General features: G+C 44.4%; 1 protein-coding gene across 14 annotated transcripts in view; it reads right to left on the bottom strand.

Annotated features, from left to right (window-relative positions):
- The window catches only part of PDE8B (phosphodiesterase 8B), a 352,403-nt gene that overhangs the window by 243,407 nt on the left and 89,759 nt on the right, over nucleotides 1–19,237 (bottom strand). The window contains exon 1 of one of the 14 annotated variants that reach the window (XM_055436830.2): nucleotides 53–412. The exons of the other annotated variants lie outside the window; for them this stretch is intronic. Coding sequence (XP_055292805.1) covers nucleotides 53–382 — 330 coding nt within the window. The 5' untranslated portion in view covers nucleotides 383–412. Of the gene's footprint in view, nucleotides 1–52; nucleotides 413–19,237 lie in introns of those variants that run through there. 14 annotated transcript variants of the gene reach the window in all.

Here is a 19,237-nt window from a genome sequence, read left to right as displayed (position 1 = left end):
GCGGGACGCGGCGGCCGGCCCCCCGCAGCGCGCGCGGGCGCCCGGCGTTTACCTTGACGCTGGTGTAGCTGGTCTGGGTCTCGGCCTCCGCGCTGCTGCAGCAGTGGCGCCTCCGGCCCCCGCAGGTGGTCGCCGCGGAGCCCGCGCTGCTGCCGCTGCCCAGCTCCCCGCGGGCCCTGCGGGCGCGGGCGGCGCCTGGGGGCCCGGACGCGCGGCTCTGGGGGATGGCGTCGGCGGCGTCGGTCTGTACGAAGAGGCCGTGCAGGGGGGCCGCGGGGCCCTGCGACGCGCCGGTGGTCTGGCGGGGCGAGCTGGACTCGTCCGAGTCCCGGCAGTAGATAACGCCGCTCTGCGAGACGTGGATGCTGGGGGCGCAGCCCATCCCTCGGCCGGGCTCCCCCGCGCGCCCGCCCGGCCCCGGCGCCGCGGCGGCCACCTGCAGTGAGGGGGCGGGCGCCTCGGCGGCGGCGGCGGCGGCGGCGCCCCGACCCTGCGCCCCCCGGCCGGTCTGGCCGCCGCTCCGTCGGGCTCCCAGCGGGGCACCCCGCCGAGCCTGCCGGGGCTGCGCGCGTCACCCCAACTTTCCCTTCTGGGCCATCTTCCTCCTGGAGCGGGCGAGCGCGCACACACAGCGCCCCGCGCGCACCGGCGGCCGCCACCCTCGCCGCCGCGGCGCCCCAAACGCGCTCCCCACGCCTCCGCCCGCCCTCCGCCCTGGCTCCGCTCGACCCGCGCCGCCGCCCCGCTCGACCTCGCCGGGCTCCCGCGGCCCAGCACCGCCCGCGTCTCTCTCCCTACTTTCACTCCGCGTGTCTCCCGCCCTCCGTCCCTCCCGCCCGCCTTTCTCCGCGGCGCCCCCGCTCCGCAGTCGCCGCCGGTGGGGCGCTGCTGCGCCCCGCGGCCCCGCCCGCCGCTGCCCGCACTCTCGCGGGCGGGACGCAGCGCGCTCGCGGCCGGGCTCGGCACCCCCGCGCCCCGCCTCCCCGGGGCCCCAGGGTGCGGCGGCGGGCACCACGCCCCGGCGCCCTCCCCTCCCTCCGCTGTCCAGAGGCCTCGTTCCTCCTGCACCCGTCCCGGGGCCGCACCTCCAGTGCCCTAGCCTCTCTTCCCCTCGCGGCTCAAACCCCGGGCCGGCCCCGAAGGGTAGTGTAGCCTGGGGAGCACCCCCAGTAAGCCCCTGGCCTTTCAGGAACACATTGTAACATCCCTGAGCTAAACATCATGATGCCCCGTAGGGACCCTGCAGCCCGCGCCCACCCATCTGACTTGCTCGCCTCCCAGTTGACTCATTAAGCAGAGGCTTCATACCTCTGTAGTCCCCTGCTTCCCCACGTACACGCAAGGCTGAGTTGGATGGCGACCCAGTCTTCAAAAGGGTAGAGTACACAGATGATGTCCACTCATCATCCGAGGTCACGCCAAGGAACCAGAGACCAGGTGGAGGGCCAAGCCCCTGAATGCACAGATTCCTCTAAGACCCAAAGAAAGAACAGAAAAAGCTGTTGGCATGGTTCTGGGCTTTCTCCTCCAAGGTTTTCACCTCTTCCCTGGGTGTCACTACATTTTCACAGTGGCTTCTCCTCCATCCAGTCGCCACCCCCACTCCGATTGTCCACTGCTCTGCCTCACACCAGGCTGGGCAGTCAAAACTGCCTTCCCTCAGTCCCCTCAGAGAGGCCTGCCCAACTTCCTTGGAGGAGCAAGAATACCTTCAGAAGAAGGCTGCTTATCCTCCCGGATGTGCAGCCTGGGTTGGAGCTGCCAGGCACCACTGCCCATTTATTGGGTTGTTCTTTGAGTAATTCCAGTCTGCTGCCACAGCATCACAGAGGAGAAATGGATGGTCCAAGAAAGGACTCAGAGTATAAGGTCAAATGCAAAAGCAAGAACATGGAGTCCTAATGCAAAGCACAAAGAAGAATCCAGCTTGAAATAATTTCTTTGGTTCTTCCCTCTCTTTCTCTCCCCATCACATCAAATTTGGGGATGACTGGGTCAAGACTTCAAATAACAGCTTCTACACTTCACAGAGAAGCAAGGTGTCACCCCACATCTCAAATTCAGATATACAGAGGAGAAAGAACTAACCTAGTCTAACTGACCTAAACTAAGTCTTTTGTTTCTCTTCTCAGCTTTCTCTTCCCGACTCTTGGTCTCTAAAAAACTTTTTTTGATGACATGAAAAAAAGTCTGTGCTACATTTTCTAATGGACAGGCAAATTGTTCATAAAACTGTGCAGGTTGGGTTCCTCCCAAGGCAGATTCTGAAATGATGTTCTGCAGGCGCAAGGCTGATGAGCACATATTCTTGGAATCGACATCTGGAAGGGAAGGAGGGAGAAAAGGCAGTAGGGAAGGGAGGTGGAGATTGAGCAGAGGGAGAAACTGAGCTAGGATACAGCCTCCCTAAAAGCCACAGGCACCCCTGCAGGGAAAATTCTACAGCTGGATGATGGTTCAGCGTTGTCCTGAACTGGGTCTAGGAGGACACACCTTTATACCCTCACATAGGTCAGCAGTTACTTGTCAGCCACCCGGGTGGCCCTGGGCCAGGTGACTCTCTTCAGCAGAGAGTCTTCCCATGTAAGACTGACAGCTGAGCAGAGGGCTACCTGCTGCCAGCACTCCCCCGGCTGGAGGAGTAAGTCTTCTTTCCTGGCACCACCGCTTCCACCACAGTGCCCTTCCATGCTTCCTTGTCCCTATCTACGACTATAAGAGTACCACATTAAATGGTCACCACTGAGATGCAGGGACAGTCATTCATTTGAAATAGGTCTAAGCCTGATGGCTGCCAACTGTTCTACTTCCAAGGGACCATTCAGAATCTGGGAAAACATCATCAGAGTTAAGTTACACAAGCGCTAGTCTCCATACCAGTCCCTGACGCAATGCTAAGTCAGGAGATAACCGCTCCTAAAAGCTTCTTTTTGATTCTCTTATACACACCGATTTCAGTCATCATCGTTCATGGAGCTACCAATCAAAGTCTACCCTTTTGGACACTCTGAACCATGCTAATTCTCATGCCCAGTGTCTACATTTTCAGTTTTCTCTAGCAATGTGGTTTCTATGATGAAACCTCCCAGAGAAGAGAAATGGGCCAGCCACTCACTGAGGCTTTGAAAGGAAGAAGGCTATGATAAAACAGGAGTTACAACCAATCTTCTGGTGGAGAACATTAGGAGCTGAGTCATGAAGGGACAAGTCACCCAGAAGAAAATTTAGAAAACAGAAAAAAAAATAGAAGGAAAAAAGAAAAAGATTAAGTTTTGAGAGAGTAAATAACCTCAAGGTGGCTACTGAACAGGACTGAGCTGCTTCAGTACCTTAACTAACCATTTCATATGGGGACCCATGCCTTTCACTGAATGTGAGTCTCCTGCAGGAACAAAAGAGGAAATGGGGAAGTGCACTAGGTATAAATTCCTCCTTCCATTCCCAGAACAGCCAATAGTTTTAGACACAATCTTCCTCAGACCCAGCTTCCGCTGCCAATTCTGGCTTAGTGAAAGGAAAAAAATAAAGTATCCCGATAATCTCCACCAAGTGTTCTCAGTGGGAATGTGTAACCTCCCCCCATCGCTGGCACAAATCTGGTCACTGAAACACGCAGAAATGTGCGAGTGGAGGAATGGTTTAACTGAAATTGTTCCCCAGCTAAGCTCTGAGGCCAGAGTTCTTGCTCCTGTAAGTGATTTCTGGACCAATTCCCATGTCACAATTTCAACGCATTCCAGGATCACAGCAAAGTCTACAAGTTCAGACACTGTAGATAAAATTTAGGCTCAAGTTACAGAATAAGGCCAGAAAAACCAACATTATTTTAAAAATTGAATTAAGTTAAAAAATTTAGCTACAGCTAATGTCCAAGAAAGAAATCAAAAAGCAAACCAAATCAAAAATTTCTTCAAAAACTTAGAAATGTCCAAGGTCAGCTGAACGTTACATACAAGGTCAGCTTGTATGTTTTATACTCATACCAGATACAGCTGGTTTCAGAATTATGGCCCAGAAGCACTGCAAGACTCTCAACAATTAAGGTCCCTTCCCAGTCAAGATTGGTATAACTCTTCTAGAATTCCTCTAAAGGAGAAAAGAATATGACTGATACATTTTGAGTGACTCTTCATAAAGGTTAAAACAATAGGAGTTTTGGATTAATCTTTAGATAATCAAACATTTAATCAACCAATCAACCTTACAGAGCTCTGAATTCAAACTATATTGTTAATGGCGGAGCTTATTGGAAATCTAACCACCTGATAAGTGAAATGATACAGTTTATTAGGTAGCCGGGCACAGTGGAAGGTTCCTTGATCTCAGAGAGAGAAGGGCAGACTTGGAAGCAGTGCTGCCTCTTACAGCTGTGTAACCTCAGGCAAGTCAGTTAACCTCGGGGCTCCATTTCCTACATCATCTCCAACATCTCGAAATCACCAACCTTTGGGAATGCAGTGAAATCTCTGCTTTCTTTTATTAAATTGTTTTAAATTTAGAACAGTGGAATTTTTGAGCTGAAAGAGTGGTCTTCAACCTCCCTGCACATCAGAATCACCCTGAGGAATCTGACAGCAACACAACAGCTTCCGGATCCCACCCCGGAGACCTGGAGTCAGGGGTCAAGGGCAAGTCCCGCATTTGCCCTTTCAAAGAAGGTGAGTCCAGTGTAGCCTTTCCACACCCTTCTTTGGGGACTGGAGTAAGAACTGAAGTCTTGGGACTGCCCTGGTGCTCCAGTGGTTAAGAATCCACCTGCCAGTGCAAGGGACACGGGTTCAATCCCTGGTCCAGAAGGATCCCAGCCCACGCGCCACAACTACTAAGCCTGTGCTCTAGAGCTGGTTCTCTGCAACAAGAGAAGCGACTGCAATGAGCAGCCCATGCGTAACAACTAGAGAGTATCCCCCACCTACCACAACTGGAGAAAGCCAGCATGTGGCAATGAAGACTCAACGCAGCCAAAATAATTAGAAAAAAAAACACTGAAGTCCTTACAAGAGCCTGCAGTATCCTTCTGCTGTGGCCCCTGCCCTGCCTTTCTGTGCCTGCTCTGTCTCTCTGCTCCAGCCACAGTGACTTCCTTGATGTTTTCCCAAGAGAAGTAACAACATCAGCCAGGAGCCCTTCCTGGTATGCTCTTCATCAAAAAGAACAGGGCTGACTTCCTCACTTTCCTTAAACCTCTGCCCAAATGCTGTCTTCTCAATAACTCATTTAAACTCACAACCTGCACCCCTCCCTGGTCCCTCGTTTCTCCTGATTCTGCTCTGCCTGGGCTAGATTTCTTCTTTTCATAGCACTTATCACTCTTCAACTGATTACATAGTTAGCGCATTGATTATTATATTATTGTCTATCTTCTCCCACTAGGCTGGAGGCTCTACTAGAGAGAAGAGAGATTATTCTGGTTTCTTATTCACTGATGGATGAAATACCTAGTGCCTGGTACAGTGCCTGTGGAAATATTTGTTGAATGAATGAACGATTTTTTCTCAGTTCTCCCTTTTCTGTTTTTCTCTTCTCTTAACTGATATACCTCAAAATGGAAGGGGGTTGGGTTTTTTCTTGAGTAGAGGGTTATGGTCTACGTTTTTTATTTTTAAAGTCAGTGAATGGTTTGAGCTCATAATCCTCCTTTTGGCATTATACATCAGAAAAGTCAAAAGAATAAAATAATTTATTCACAGTGTTGGTAGCAACACTGTTTATGATAATAAAAATGGAGATAATCTAAATATCAAACACTTGAGGAATAGCTCAATAAACTATCCTAACAGAATACCACTATTTATATGTATATGGACTAAATATTTATATATAGTGTATGTAGATGGACCACAACTATGGAAAAAGAATGTCTATTTGTTGAGGTTCATAAGTGAATGTAAAGTGATACAGATAAGAAGCTGGAGCGTGGCAGATTTCTGTTTTTGAAAAACGACTTCACTGACTACAAAAATAATGTAAACGAATGAATGTGGTGTTTCTCAGTTCTCTCCCCAAAAATATTTTAGCTAAGTATATTTTCCTTTATGGACATCCAGTGATTTTTTTTCTTTCAGATAGAAGGCAGAATATGGAAAATATTAAAGAAGGAAAAGAATCAGACATAATGGAGACAAATTAATTTCTGTTTTTTTTTTTTTTACAAATTTCTTTCTAATTTACAAAGGAACTACTTATAAAGCAGACGCACAGAGACACAAAGGCACAGAGCCCACCAGAAAGTGAGAGTCAAAAAAGACATAAGGACGATGCTCAGGGTGAAATATTCCTGCTGCTGCTGCTGCTGCTAAGTCGCTTCAGTGGGTCCGACTCTGTGCGACCCCGGTGGCTTTACAGCTCTTTTAAGGGAGTAAAACTAAGCTTTAAGTTGTAGGTTCAACTGTGAGTACATCACTTCTGGGACCTTTCACCACACACCAAATGAAATTTGGGAGACTTGGCCCACAGGATAGTTTTCCCAAGCCGGTTGTAGAATATGGAAAAAGAAGTGCAAGAAGGGATTCAGCCACCATTTGACTTTTTTAGGTTAACGTCATCCAACATGGAATCCACTGAGCACTGGGTTCTGAATCCCTGTTATCAAAGGTGATCTGACCTTCCTATTAACAAGAACACCACAGGGAGGGGCTGGATTAGGCCTGGAAAGGGGCTCCAGAATCTTCTTTCTACTCATTTTCAGAGTTCTGGATTCAAATAGACTATGAGAGATGAAAAGGCTAATAGAGTTTTGTCAAGAGAACGCACTGGTCATAGCAAACACCCTCTTCCAACAACACAAGAGAAGACTCTACACATGGACATCACCAGATAGTCAACATCGAAATCAGATTGATTATATTCTTTGCAGCCAAAGATAGAGAAGCTGTATACAGTTAGCGAAAATAAGACCAGGAGCTGACTGTGGCTCAGATCATGAACTCCTTATTGCCAAATTCAGACTTAAATTGAAGAATGTAGGGAAAACCACTAGACCATTCAGGTATGACCTAAATCAAATCCCTTATGATTATACAGTAGAAGTGAGAAATAGATTTAAGGGACTAGATCTGATAGATAGAGTGCCTGATGAACTCTGGACGGAGGTTCGTGACATTGTACAGGACACAGGGACCAAGACCATCCCCATGGAAAAGAAATGCAAAAAAGCAAAATGGCTGTCTGAGGAGGCCTTACAAATAGCTGTGAAAAGAAGAGAGACGAAAAGCAAAGGAGAAAAGGAAAGATGTAAGCATCTGAATGCAGAGTTCCAAAGAATAGCAAGGAGAGATAAGAAAGCCTTCCTCAGTGATCAGTGCAAAGAAATAGAGGAAAACAACAGAATAGGAAAAACAAGAGATCTCTTCAAGAAAATTAGAGATTCCAAGGGAACATTTCATGCAAAGATGGGCTCGATAAAGGACAGAAATGGTATGGACCTAACAGAAGCAGAAGATATTAAGAAGAGGTGGCAAGAGTACACAGAAGAACTGTACAAAAAAGATCTTCACGACCAAGATAGTCACGATAATGTGATCACTGACCTAGAGCCAGACATCTTGGAATGTGGAGTCCAGTGGGCCTTAGAAAGCATCACTACGAACAAAGCTAGTGGAGGTGATGGAATTCCAGTTATTTCAAATCTTGAAAGATGATGCTGTGAAAGTGCTGCACTCAATATGCCAGCAAATTTGGAAAACTCAGCAGTGGCCACAGGACTGGAAAAACTCAGTCTTCATTCCAATCCCAAAGAAAGGCAATGCCAAAGAATGCTCAAACTACCGCACAATTGCACTCATCTCACACACTAGTAAAGTCATGCTCAAAATTCTCCAAGCCAGGCTTCAGCAATATGTGAACTGTGAATTTACAAATGTTCAAGCTGGTTTTAGAAAAGGCAGAGGAACCAGAGATCAAATTGCCAACATCCGCTGGATCATGGAGAAAGCAAGAGAGTTCCAGAAAAACATCTATTTCTGCTTCATTGACTATGCCAAAGCCTTTGATTGTGTGGATTACAATAAACTGTGGAAAATTCTGAAAGAGATGGGAATACCAGACCACCTGACCTGCCTCTTGAGAAACCTGTATGCAGGTCAGGAAGCAACAGTCAGAACTGGACATGGAACAACAGACTGGTTCCAAATAGGAAAAGGAGTACGTCAAGGTTGTATATTGTCACCCTGCTTATTTAACTTATATGCAGAGTACATCATGAGGAACACTGGGCTGGAAGAAGCACAGGCTGGAATCAAGATTGCCAGGAGAAATATCAAAAACCTCAGATATGCAGATGACACCACCCTTATGGCAGAAAGTGAAGAGGAACTAAAATGTCTCTTGAGGAAAGTGAAAGAGGAGAGTGAAAAGGTTGGCTTGAAGCTCAACATTCAGAAAACAAAGATCATGGCATCTGGTCCCATCACTTCATGGGAAATAGATGGAAAAACAGTAGAAACAGTGTCAGACTTTATTTTTTTGGGCTCCAAAATCACTGCAGATGCTGATTGCAGCCAGGAAATTAAAAGACGCTTACTCCTTGGAAGGAAAGTTATGACCAACCTTGATAGTATATTAAAAAGCAGAAACATTACTTTGCCAACAAAGGTCTGTCTAGTCAAGGCTATGGTTTTTCCCGTGGTCGTGTATGGATGTGAGAGTTGGACTGTGAAGAAAGCTAATCGCCGAAGAATTGATGCTTTTGAACTGCGGTGTTGGAGAAGACTCTTGAGAGTCCCTTGGACTGCAAGGAGATCCAACCAGGACTGATGCTAAAGCTGAAACTGCAATACTTTGGCCACCTCATGCGATGAGTTGACTCACTGGAAAAGACTCTGATGCTGGGAAAGGTTGGGGGTGGGAGGAGAAGGGGACGACAGAGAATGAGATGGCTGGATGGCATCACCAACTCTGTGGACATGAGTTTGAGTGAACTCCAGGAGTTGGTGATGGACAGGGAGGCCTGGCGTGCTGTGATTCATGGAGTCGCGGAGAGTCGGACACGACTGAGTGACTGAACTGAACTGAACTGAACTGATGAGAGATGAAACATTCATTTCCAAAAACCTGGTTAATACGTCTCACAGGAGTAAAATCAGGCATAAAAGGATATACCAATGAAACACAAGGTATAGTCCTTCTCAAAGGACCTTCTAGAACAATCAAGGAGATGGGACTTACACACAGGAAGTGGCAGAGCATAATACATGAGTTGACATTCAAAGCATAAGAGCAGAAATAAGTGGTACTGGCGATTCTCTTCAGTGGTTATGACATTGGGGAAGGCTTGCCAGAGGAGGAGATGTGTTGGTTGGACCTCAACCAGAAGGACTTTTCAAGCAAGGGGAATAGCATGAGCAAAGAAAGACACAGGGGCAGAAGTCACCTGGGTGGATCTAGAAGACAGTAGATGAGACAATTTAGTGTCTCCCAAGGTGGGGATGCTATGATTGGAAGGGGAAGAAAGAAGACAGAAAATGGAAAACCCTGAAACTTCTCCTATTTGTAGTGGAAGTCAACGTGGGTCCTACCACCTTTAAGGCAACTCCCCATGTGAAAGTCTAGATTTAGAAAACAAATTCATTGTCCTGCCAAATAAGTGTTTGCCAAATGATAAAATATTGGCTTTATAAAAAAAAAAAAAGCAGACTGCATGGCTTCAAGAAAACTTTTCTATAGCACTTTGAGTGTTTTGGGTATTCTAAGTCAGGTTACAAATTATTAATTTACTCCTATGCGTTGGAGAAGGAAATGGCAACCCACTCCAGTATTCTTGCCTGGAGAATCCCAGGGATGGGGGAGCTGGTAGGCTGCCGTCTATGGGGTCGCAGAGAGTCAGACAAGACTGAAGCGACTTAGCAGCAGCAGCAAGATATACAATATATAAAGCAAATTAGTTTGTTTCTAAGTTAGTATGACATTTTCTCAAGGCTTCATGGGTTATTTTTAAAGAAAAGTTGGGGTCAGGTTTCTAAGCAGGCCCTCCTCTACTGGTACACACAGTTTGCCACACTCCAAAAGATTCCATTACACCCTGTGACGCCAAAGTCATTCCTTCATTCAGCGTACATTTACTGAGGGGCTACCACGTATCAGACACTAACTCAGCATGGGGGGACAGACAGAAACAGTCTGTTCTATAGAGTTGGAGAGAGAAACAAACAGTACAGTTCTCTGGTCATAGTGAAGCTGGTACAGGGATTCAGAATGCACTGATGTGATAGACACGGGGGAGGTTATGGACGTTTTCTCAGAGGAGTTGACATTTACACATGAGTCTTGAAAAACCTTACCAAAGGAATATTGTTCTTTGCATCTACCCATCCACTCACCCACACTGTAAGAACACCGAGGGACTTCCTGGTGGTCCAGTGGTTAAGAATCGCCTGCCAATTCAGGGGACACATTGATCCCTGCTCTGGAAAGATTCCACATGCCTCCGGGCAATTAAGGCCGTGTGCCACAACTACTGAGCACATGTGTGGCAACTACTGAAGCCTGCATGTCCTGGAGCCTGAGTTCGGCAACAAGAGAAGCCACCACAATGAGAAGCCCATGCACTCGAACCAGAGAGTAGCCCCCGCCCACAGCAACTAGAGAAAAGTCCACGTAGCAACGAAGACCCAGCACAACCAAAAGTAAAATAAATAAATACTTTTTTTAAAAAAGAACACTGAGCCCCCACCACTGTGCCAGCCCTGAGAGGGACACAAAGAAGGAACACTCAGTACCCACTCTCAGACAGTTCCATCAGAAATACAGACACATACTCAGAGATGTGTGTTAACACTTGCTTTGGAAAAGTAATCCAAGCCCAGAGAGAAAGATCACAGTGGGCGGAAGTGATGCAGAAGATGTCGCTGAGGAGTGTGGCACTTGGAAGAAAGGGCAGTATTTGAATAAGTTGAAATGTTGTAATTCCCTTTACATGCAGCTGTCCAGTTTTCCCAGCACCACTTATTGAAGAGGCTATCTTTGTCCCATTGTATATTCTTGCCTCCTTTGTCAAAAATAAGGTACCCATAGGTACATGGGTTTATCTCTGGGCTTTCTATTGATCTATACTGATCTATATCTATATTGGTCTGTATTTCTGTTTCTGTGCCAATACCATACTGTCTTGATGACTGCAGCTTTGTAGTATAGTCTGAAGTTAGGAAGGTTGATTCCTCCAGCTCCATTCTTCTTTCTCAAGATTGCTTTGGCTATTTGGGGTCTTTTGTGTTTCCATGTTAATTGTGAAATTTTTTGTTCTAGTTCTGTGAAAAATGCCATTGGGCATTTGAAAATTTTGATAGGGATCACATTGAATCTGTAGGTTGCATTTGGTAGTATAATCACTTTCACAATATTGATTCTTCCAATCCAGGAACATGGAATATCTCTCCATCTCCTTAGGCAGGTTTATTTCTAGACATTTTATTCTTTTTGTTGCAGTGGTGAATGAGATTGTTTCCTTAATTTCTCTGATTTTTCATTGTTAGCATATAGGAATGCAAGTGATTTCTATGTATTGATTTTGTATCCTGTGACTTTACTAAATTCACTATTAGCTCTAGTAATTTTCTGATAGTATCTTTAGGGTTTTCTGTGTATATTATCAAGTTGTCTGCAAACAGTAAGAGTTTTGCTTCTTCTTTTCCAGTCTGGATTCCTTTTCTTTTTCTTTTCTGATTGCTGTAATGAGGACTTCCAAAACTATGCTGAGTAATAAGTGGAAAAGAGGCCATTGCAGAGGGAATAATGTGAGTGAAGGCCTAGAGGTGGGCACACACAGTGAGTGCATGAGCAACAGTGAAGTAGGTTATTCAGAAGGGTGCAGTGTGCGGGAAGAGCAGAGCTTTATTTAGGCTGTCAAGGTAGGCTTGGACCTACCAGTGAACCAAATGCCAGACTGAGGAATTTGACGGAATTCTAGTCATTGGGAATCACTGAGGGTTTTTTTTTTTTTTTTCCAGTAAGAGAACTAATTTACTGAGATGAATCTGGTTGCATATTCAAGAAGGAATGGTGAAAGGAATTGGGAATGAGGATGAGTAAGGAGCTATAACAATCCAGGGATGAGATGATAAGGACTTTTGTGAACTGAATTATGCCCCCCACCCCCACCCAAAAAGAATCCATATGTTGGAGCCCTATCCTCAGTGTGACCATGTTTGGAGGTGATTAAGGTTAAATGAGGTCATAAGGGTGAGCCCTAATCCAATAGGACTGGTACCCTTAGAAGAAGAGGGAGAGACACCAGAGAGCTTGCTCTCTCTCTCTCTCTGCAGGCACACACAGTGAGAAGGCACCGTATGTCAGCTTCTAGGTCCTCCGTGCTAACACAAGCATGCTCCTCCTTTCCCAGTGCAGCTAAGGAAACAATCTCTCTGCCAAGACTTCCTTGGGTTTCCCTATGATCTGGTCTACACAGGGATACTAGTTTCTTGCTTCATGTCCAGATTGCTAAAGTCAATCTTCTGATAGTTCTGCTTGGAGAACAGATTTTGAGCCCTGGGATTTTCCCTCTTAACCAGCGAAAGGTGCCTCAAGGCTGCAGCTCAGCCCGAGGGCCCTGCATTAGCACCTTCTGTGGTTCTGATGTCTTAATCCTCTCCCTTGGGCTGCTGGGGCTGTGAAATGAAGTATTCTAGAAGACTTTTGGCAGAAAGTCTCTTCCTTCTCAGAGTTTGACATTTGCTCAGCAGCATGGCACTTCCCGTGTTGCACCATTAACCATCTCCCAGGCAACAGTAGCTGGGGGCATGACTGATTACTTCTTCATACCTTGTATGATATGGCTTATAATAAATTAAGTCAGATATAGGAGCCTTTCCAGGGTTCTCTGCACCAGCAGCTGTCAAACATCAAAACTGCCTAAAACAGAGCACAGGGCCTGAGAATTTTTATTTGGAACTAGTTCCCAAATGATGTTGATGCTACTGATGCCAGGGCATACTTTGAAAACCAATGCTATACATAAGATAACAATATTACAAAACAATATCAATGACCAAAAAAAAAAAAAAAAAGAGAGAGAAAGAAACCCAAAAACCCTTTACCTGTGATGTTTTTCTGAAGCATAATATAACTTGTGCATAAACCTGAATTCTTCATTACACAACACAATGTCACAAAGTGCTATCATCTGGCAATTTATAAGAATGGTGAAGTTATGAGTTTCACGATGGCCCTCCAAGCCAGGGACTCCTAAGAACAGGTTCTCAAGAATCTTCACCCTGTCTGGGACATAGAAAGTGGTGTGGCATGTGTGGCAGAGGGGAGAATTATAGAAGTAAATGTTACATTTAAATGCACACCAACAGAGCTATATAAATTTCCAGTAGAATACTTGATTTTCCTTTCCTTAATATATAGTGTTCAAGCCTAGGAAGACAAACATTCACTAACTTTTAGAACAATAAATAAAATTCTGGAAAGCAGTGTCCTAAGGAATAGGAGAGGAAGATAGTATGAAGTCAATCCAATGTAAGTACATGAAGCAAAATTTCTTTCAGAAACACTGGTTGAAAAGCAATAATAGCCATGGCTACTATTTAGGAGGTAGTTTTGACTATGCCAAAGCCTTTGACTGTGTGGATCACAATAAACTGTGGAAAATTCTGAAAGAGATGGGAATACCAGACCACCTGACCTGCCTCTTGAGAAACCTGTATGCAGGTCAGGAAGCAACAGTCAGAACTGGACATGGAACAACAGACTGGTTCCAAATAGGAAAAGGAGTACGTCAAGGCTGTATATTGTCACCTTGCTTATTTAACTTATATGCAGAGTACATCATGAGGAACACTGGGCTGGAAGAAGCACAAGCTGGAATCAAGATTGCCGGGAGAAATATCAATAACCTCAGATATGCAGATGACACTACCCTTATGGCAGAAAGGGAAGAGGAACTAAAAAGCCTCTTGATGAAAGTGAAAGAAGAGAATGAAAAGGTTGGCTTGAAGCTCAACATTCAGAAAACAAAGATCTGGTCCCATCACTTCATGGGAAATAGACGGAAAAACAGTGGAAACGGTGTCAGACTTTATTTTTTTGGGCTCCAAAATCACTGCAGATGCTGATTGCAGCCAGGAAATTAAAAGACGCTTACTCCTTGGAAGGAAAGTTATGACCAACCTTGATAGTATATTAAAAAGCAGAGACATTACTTTGCCAACAAAGGTCCGTCTAGTCAAGGCTATGGTTTTTCCCGTGGTCGTGTATGGATGTGAGAGTTGGACTGTGAAGAAAGCTGATCGCCGAAGAATTGATGCTTTTGAACTGTGGTGTTGGAGAAGACTCTTGAGAGTCCCTTGGACTGCAAGGAGATCCAACCAGTCCATTCTAAAGAAGATCAATCCTGAGTGTTCATTGGAAGGACTGACGCTAAAGCTGAAACTGCAATACTTTGGCCACCTCATGCGATGAGTTGACTCACTGGAAAAGACTCTGATGCTGGGAAAGGTTGGGGGTGGGAGGAGAAGGGGATGACAGAGAATGAGATGGCTGGATGGCATCACCAACTCTGTGGACATGAGTTTGAGTGAACTCCGGGAGTTGGTGATGGACAGGGAGGCCTGGAGTGCTGTGATTGATGGGGTCACGGAGAGTCGGACACGACTGAGCGACTGAACTGAACTGAACTGAACTTACTATGTAAGTGTTATACTTTACATGTTTTGTCTCTGTACACAGTTTCTCTATGTGTGATATATCTATGCTTCTCTTCTCCTTTTGGATATAAAAGCTTTCAACATCTTCTCTCTGTTTACCACTAATCTGAACTCCCACCTAGCATGGCTAACTTTTCTTATTTTGAGTATGGAGTCATCCAACTTTTATAGGTTATTGAGACTTCTCTGGCAGTCCAGTGGTTAAGACTCCATATTTCTAATGCTGAGCTCATGGATTTGATCCGTGATTGGGGAACTAGGATCCCACATGCTGTGTGGCACAGCTGGGAAAAAAAAACAGGAACACAAGCTTTTAAAGGCTATAAAAATCCACAGAGCATTTAAATATATGTGTATGTGTCTGTTAGTCATTCAGTTATGTTCAACTCTTTGTTACCGCATGGACTATAGCCAGCCAGACTCCTCTGTCCATGGAATTCTCCAGGCAAGAATACTGGAGTGAGTTGCCATTCCCTTCTTCAGCAGATCTTCCTAACTCAGGGATTGAATCTGGGTTTCATGCACTGCAGGCATATTCTGACCAACTAAGCTACCAGAGAAGCCACATATATATATATATACACACACATGGCTTAGGCTATATGTACTGCATTTCTGAGATCTAAAAGATAAGATTCAGATCCTTCCTAGTGGAGGATTGTTTTGAAATCACCAACATAAACAACAACTTTAAAAGAAAAAAGAAAAAAACCAACCCTAGATTGTAGAAATGGAAATGACACATTAGGAGAAACACAGTTGTTAAATTAAGGATTCAAGCCAGGATTTAAGATTTTCCTTCTCTTAACACTTTCCTCAGAGATAGAGCCCAGCCACAAAATCTATACATTTATAAGACACTTAAAGCATGAAAGTGCAGAAAGTTTTGTGAGAAATTCATCAATTCAGTTCAGTTCAGTTGCTCAGTCGTGTCCGACTCTTTGCGACCCCATGGTCTGCAGCATGCCAGGCTTCCCTGTCCATCACCAACTCCCAGAGTTTATTCAAACTCATGTCCATCGCATCAGTAATGCCATCCAACCATCTCCTCCTCTGTCATCCCTTCTCCTCCTGCCTTCAATCTTTCCCAGCATCAAGGTCTTTTCCAATGAATCGGTTCTTTCCATCAGGTAGACAAAGTATCAGAGTTAAGCTTCGGCATCAGTCCTTCCAATGAATATTCAGGACCGATTTCCTTTAGGACTGACTGGTTTGATCTCCTTGAAGTTCAAGGGACTCTCAAGAGTCTTCTCCAACACTACAGTTCAAAAGCATCAATTCTTCCATGCTCAGCTTTCTTTATAGTCCAACACTCACATCCATACATGACCACTGGAAAAACCATAGCTTTGACTAGGCGGACCTTTGTTGGTAATGTCTCTGCTTTTTAATATGCTGTCTAAGTTGGTCATAGCTTTTCTTCCAAGGTGAAAGTGTCTTTTAATTTCATGGCTGCAGTCACCATCTGCACTGATTTTGCAGCCCCCCAAAATAAAATCTCTCATTGTTTCCATTGTTCCCCCATCTATTTTCCATGAAGTGATGGGACTGGATGCCATGATCAGAAGTTTTGTGAATATTGAGTTTTAAGCCAACTTTTTCACTTTCCTCTTTCACTTTCATCAGGAGGCTCTTTAGTTCTTCTTTACTTTCTGCCATAAGGGTGGTGCCATCTGTATATCTGAGGTTATTGATATTTCTCCCGGCAATCTTGATTCCAGCCTGTGCTTCATCCAGCCTGGCATTTCGCATGATATGCTCTGCATATAAGTTAAATAAGTAGGGTGACAATATACAGCCTTGACGTACTCCTTTCCCGATTTGGAACCATTCTGTTGTTCCATGTCCTCTTCTAACTGTTGCTTCTTGACCTGCATACAGATTTCTCAGGAGGCAGGTCGGGTGGTCTGGTATTCTATTCTCTTTAAGAATTTTCCAGTTTGTTGTGATCCACACAGTCAAAGGCTTTGGCATAGTCAATAAAGCAAAAGTAGATGTTATTCTGCAACTTTCTTGCTTTTTCAATGATCCAACAGATGTTGGCAATTTGATCTCTGGTTCCTCTGCCTTTTCTAAATCCAGCTTGAACATCTGGAATTTCACAGTTTGTGTACTGTTGAAGCCTGGCTTGGAGAACTTTGAGTATTACTTTGCTAGTGTGTGAGATGAGTACAATTGTGCAGTAGTTTGAGCATTCTTTGGCATTGCCTTTCTTTGAGATTGGAATGAAAACTGACCTTTCCCAGTCCTGTGGCCACTGCTGAGTTTTCCAATTTTGCTGGCATATTGAGTGCAGCACTTTCACATAATCATCATTTAGGATTTGAAAAAGTACAACTGGAATTCCATCATCTCCACTAGTTTTGTTCATATGATACTTCCTAAGGCCCACTGGACTTCGCATAGCAGGATGTCTGGCTCTAGGTGAGTGATCACACCATCGTGGTTATCTGGGTCATAAAGATCATTTTTGTAAGTTCTTCTGTGTATTCTTTCCACCTCTTCTTAATATCTTCTGCTTCTGTTAGATCCATGCCATTTCTGTCCTTTATTGAGCCCATTTTTGCATGAAATATTCCTTAGTATCTCTAATTTCCTTGAAGAGATCTCTAGTCTTTCCCATTCTATTGTTTTCCTCTATTTCTTTGTAATGATTGCTGAAAAAGGCTTTCTTATCTCTCCTTGCTATTCTTTGGAACTCTGCATTCAAATGGGTATATCTTTCATTTTTTCCTTTGCCTTTAGCTTCTCTTCTCTTCTCAGCTATTTGTAAGGCCTCTTCAGACAACCATTTTGCCTCTTTGCATTTCTTTTTCTTGGGGGTGGTCTTGATCACTGCCTCCTGTACAATGTCACGAACCTCCATCCATAGTTCTTCAGGTACCTTGTCTATCAGATCTAAACCCTTGAATCTATTTGTCACTTCTACTGTATAATTGTAAGGTATTTGATTTAGGTCATACCTGAATGATCTAGTGGTTTTCCCTAATTTCTTCAATTTAAGTCTGAATTTGGCAATAAAGAGTTCATGTTCTGAGCCACAGTCAGCTCCCAGTCTTGTTTTTGCTGACTGTATAGCGCTTCCTCATCTTTGGTTGCAAAGAATATAATCAATCTGATTTCGGTATTGACCATCTGGTGATGTCCATGTGTAGAGTCTTCTCCTGTGTTGTTGGAAGTGGGTGTTTGCTATGACCAGTGTGTTCTCTTGGCAAAACTCTATTAGCCTTTTTCCTGCTTCATTCTGTACTCCAAGGCCAAATTTGCCTTTTACTCCAGGTGTTTCTTGACTTCCTACTTTTGCATTCCAGTCCCCTATAATGAAAAGGACATCTTTTTTGGATGTTAGTTCTAAAAGGCCTTGTAGGTCTTCACAGAACCATTCAACTTCAGCTTCTTCAGCATTTCCGGTCGTGGCATAGACTTGGATTACTGTGATATTGAATGGTTTGCCTTGGAAATGAACAGAGATCCTTCTGTCATTTTTGAGATTGTACCCAAGTTCTGCATTTTGCACTCTTTTGTTGACTATGATGGCTACTCCATTTCTTCTAAGGGATTCTTGCCCACAGTAGTAGATATAATGGTCATCTGAGTTAAATTATTACAATTCAGATGGCATAAATTTCCACATTAATTGTACTTTTCATGTAGTCTCCTGTATGATATGAACAAGTATAAAACATATATAATAATGAGATAGAGATGCCATATCTTCAAGTAATTTCTCTTCTCAGGAAATGTAGGGAGCAAGCCACGAATGGCCATTAGTAGAAATCTAGCAATCAGGGGCTTAAAAGTATTCCCTGGGAAAGGTCTGAGAGCCATTTCAGAGCCTGAATACTGTGTCAATAAGTTGTATGAGCTCTATTTGGAGAATAGGCGTAGAAGCCATTGTGGGACAGACAATTTCATAATTTTAAAAAAATGCAATGCATTCTTCCAAATTTCTTTGCAATGTCCATTATTTTAAATTATGGAAGAAAGAAGAAAAAAGAACACAAAACATCTCAGAGCACATCTTCAAACAGAATCACATTCAAGATGGCAATCTTTTGTGTAGGATCATGAATAAATATTTGTAGCAGGGATTTATTAACAGTTCTGATGAAGAAACAGAATCCAAAGTTATCCTCTTTCCATTAACAACTAAAGAAAACAGATAAAATATGCAAAACAAGTATTTTAAGATATTGGACAACAGGTATCTCAGGACTGCCATTCCTGAGAGAAAGGAAACAGATGAGGTACATCTTTCTAGCTTTTACCCTGGAGACATTCCATACCTTGGAGCAGAGAAGTAGTCCTGTGGTGTCACTGACTTGAGGTAACAGAAATCAGAGTCTGGAGAGGCTTTTGTGGCTGGAATTTATGAGACAGAGTTTCAGAAAGAGGAAACTATATATACAGAGAGGACTGAGGGATACTTGGAAGTTTATTAAGTACTAAGACATGCATGAGTAGGGTGAAATTCTACAGACCAGGAAGAGAGTGACTGGAAAGCTGTAAGCTGAACAACTCAGGACTCACAAAGAATTGGGAGCCATCCAAGTTTTCACAAGGCAGAGTAGAAAGTCCTTGTTGATCACTCAAAA

The sequence above is a fragment of the Moschus berezovskii genome, chromosome 9, assembly GCF_049115385.1.
Source record: "Moschus berezovskii isolate FMDL1 chromosome 9, NW_MosBer_1.0, whole genome shotgun sequence".
Taxonomy (NCBI): domain Eukaryota; kingdom Metazoa; phylum Chordata; class Mammalia; order Artiodactyla; family Moschidae; genus Moschus; species Moschus berezovskii.
This window is presented reverse-complemented; position numbering and strand designations above follow the sequence as displayed.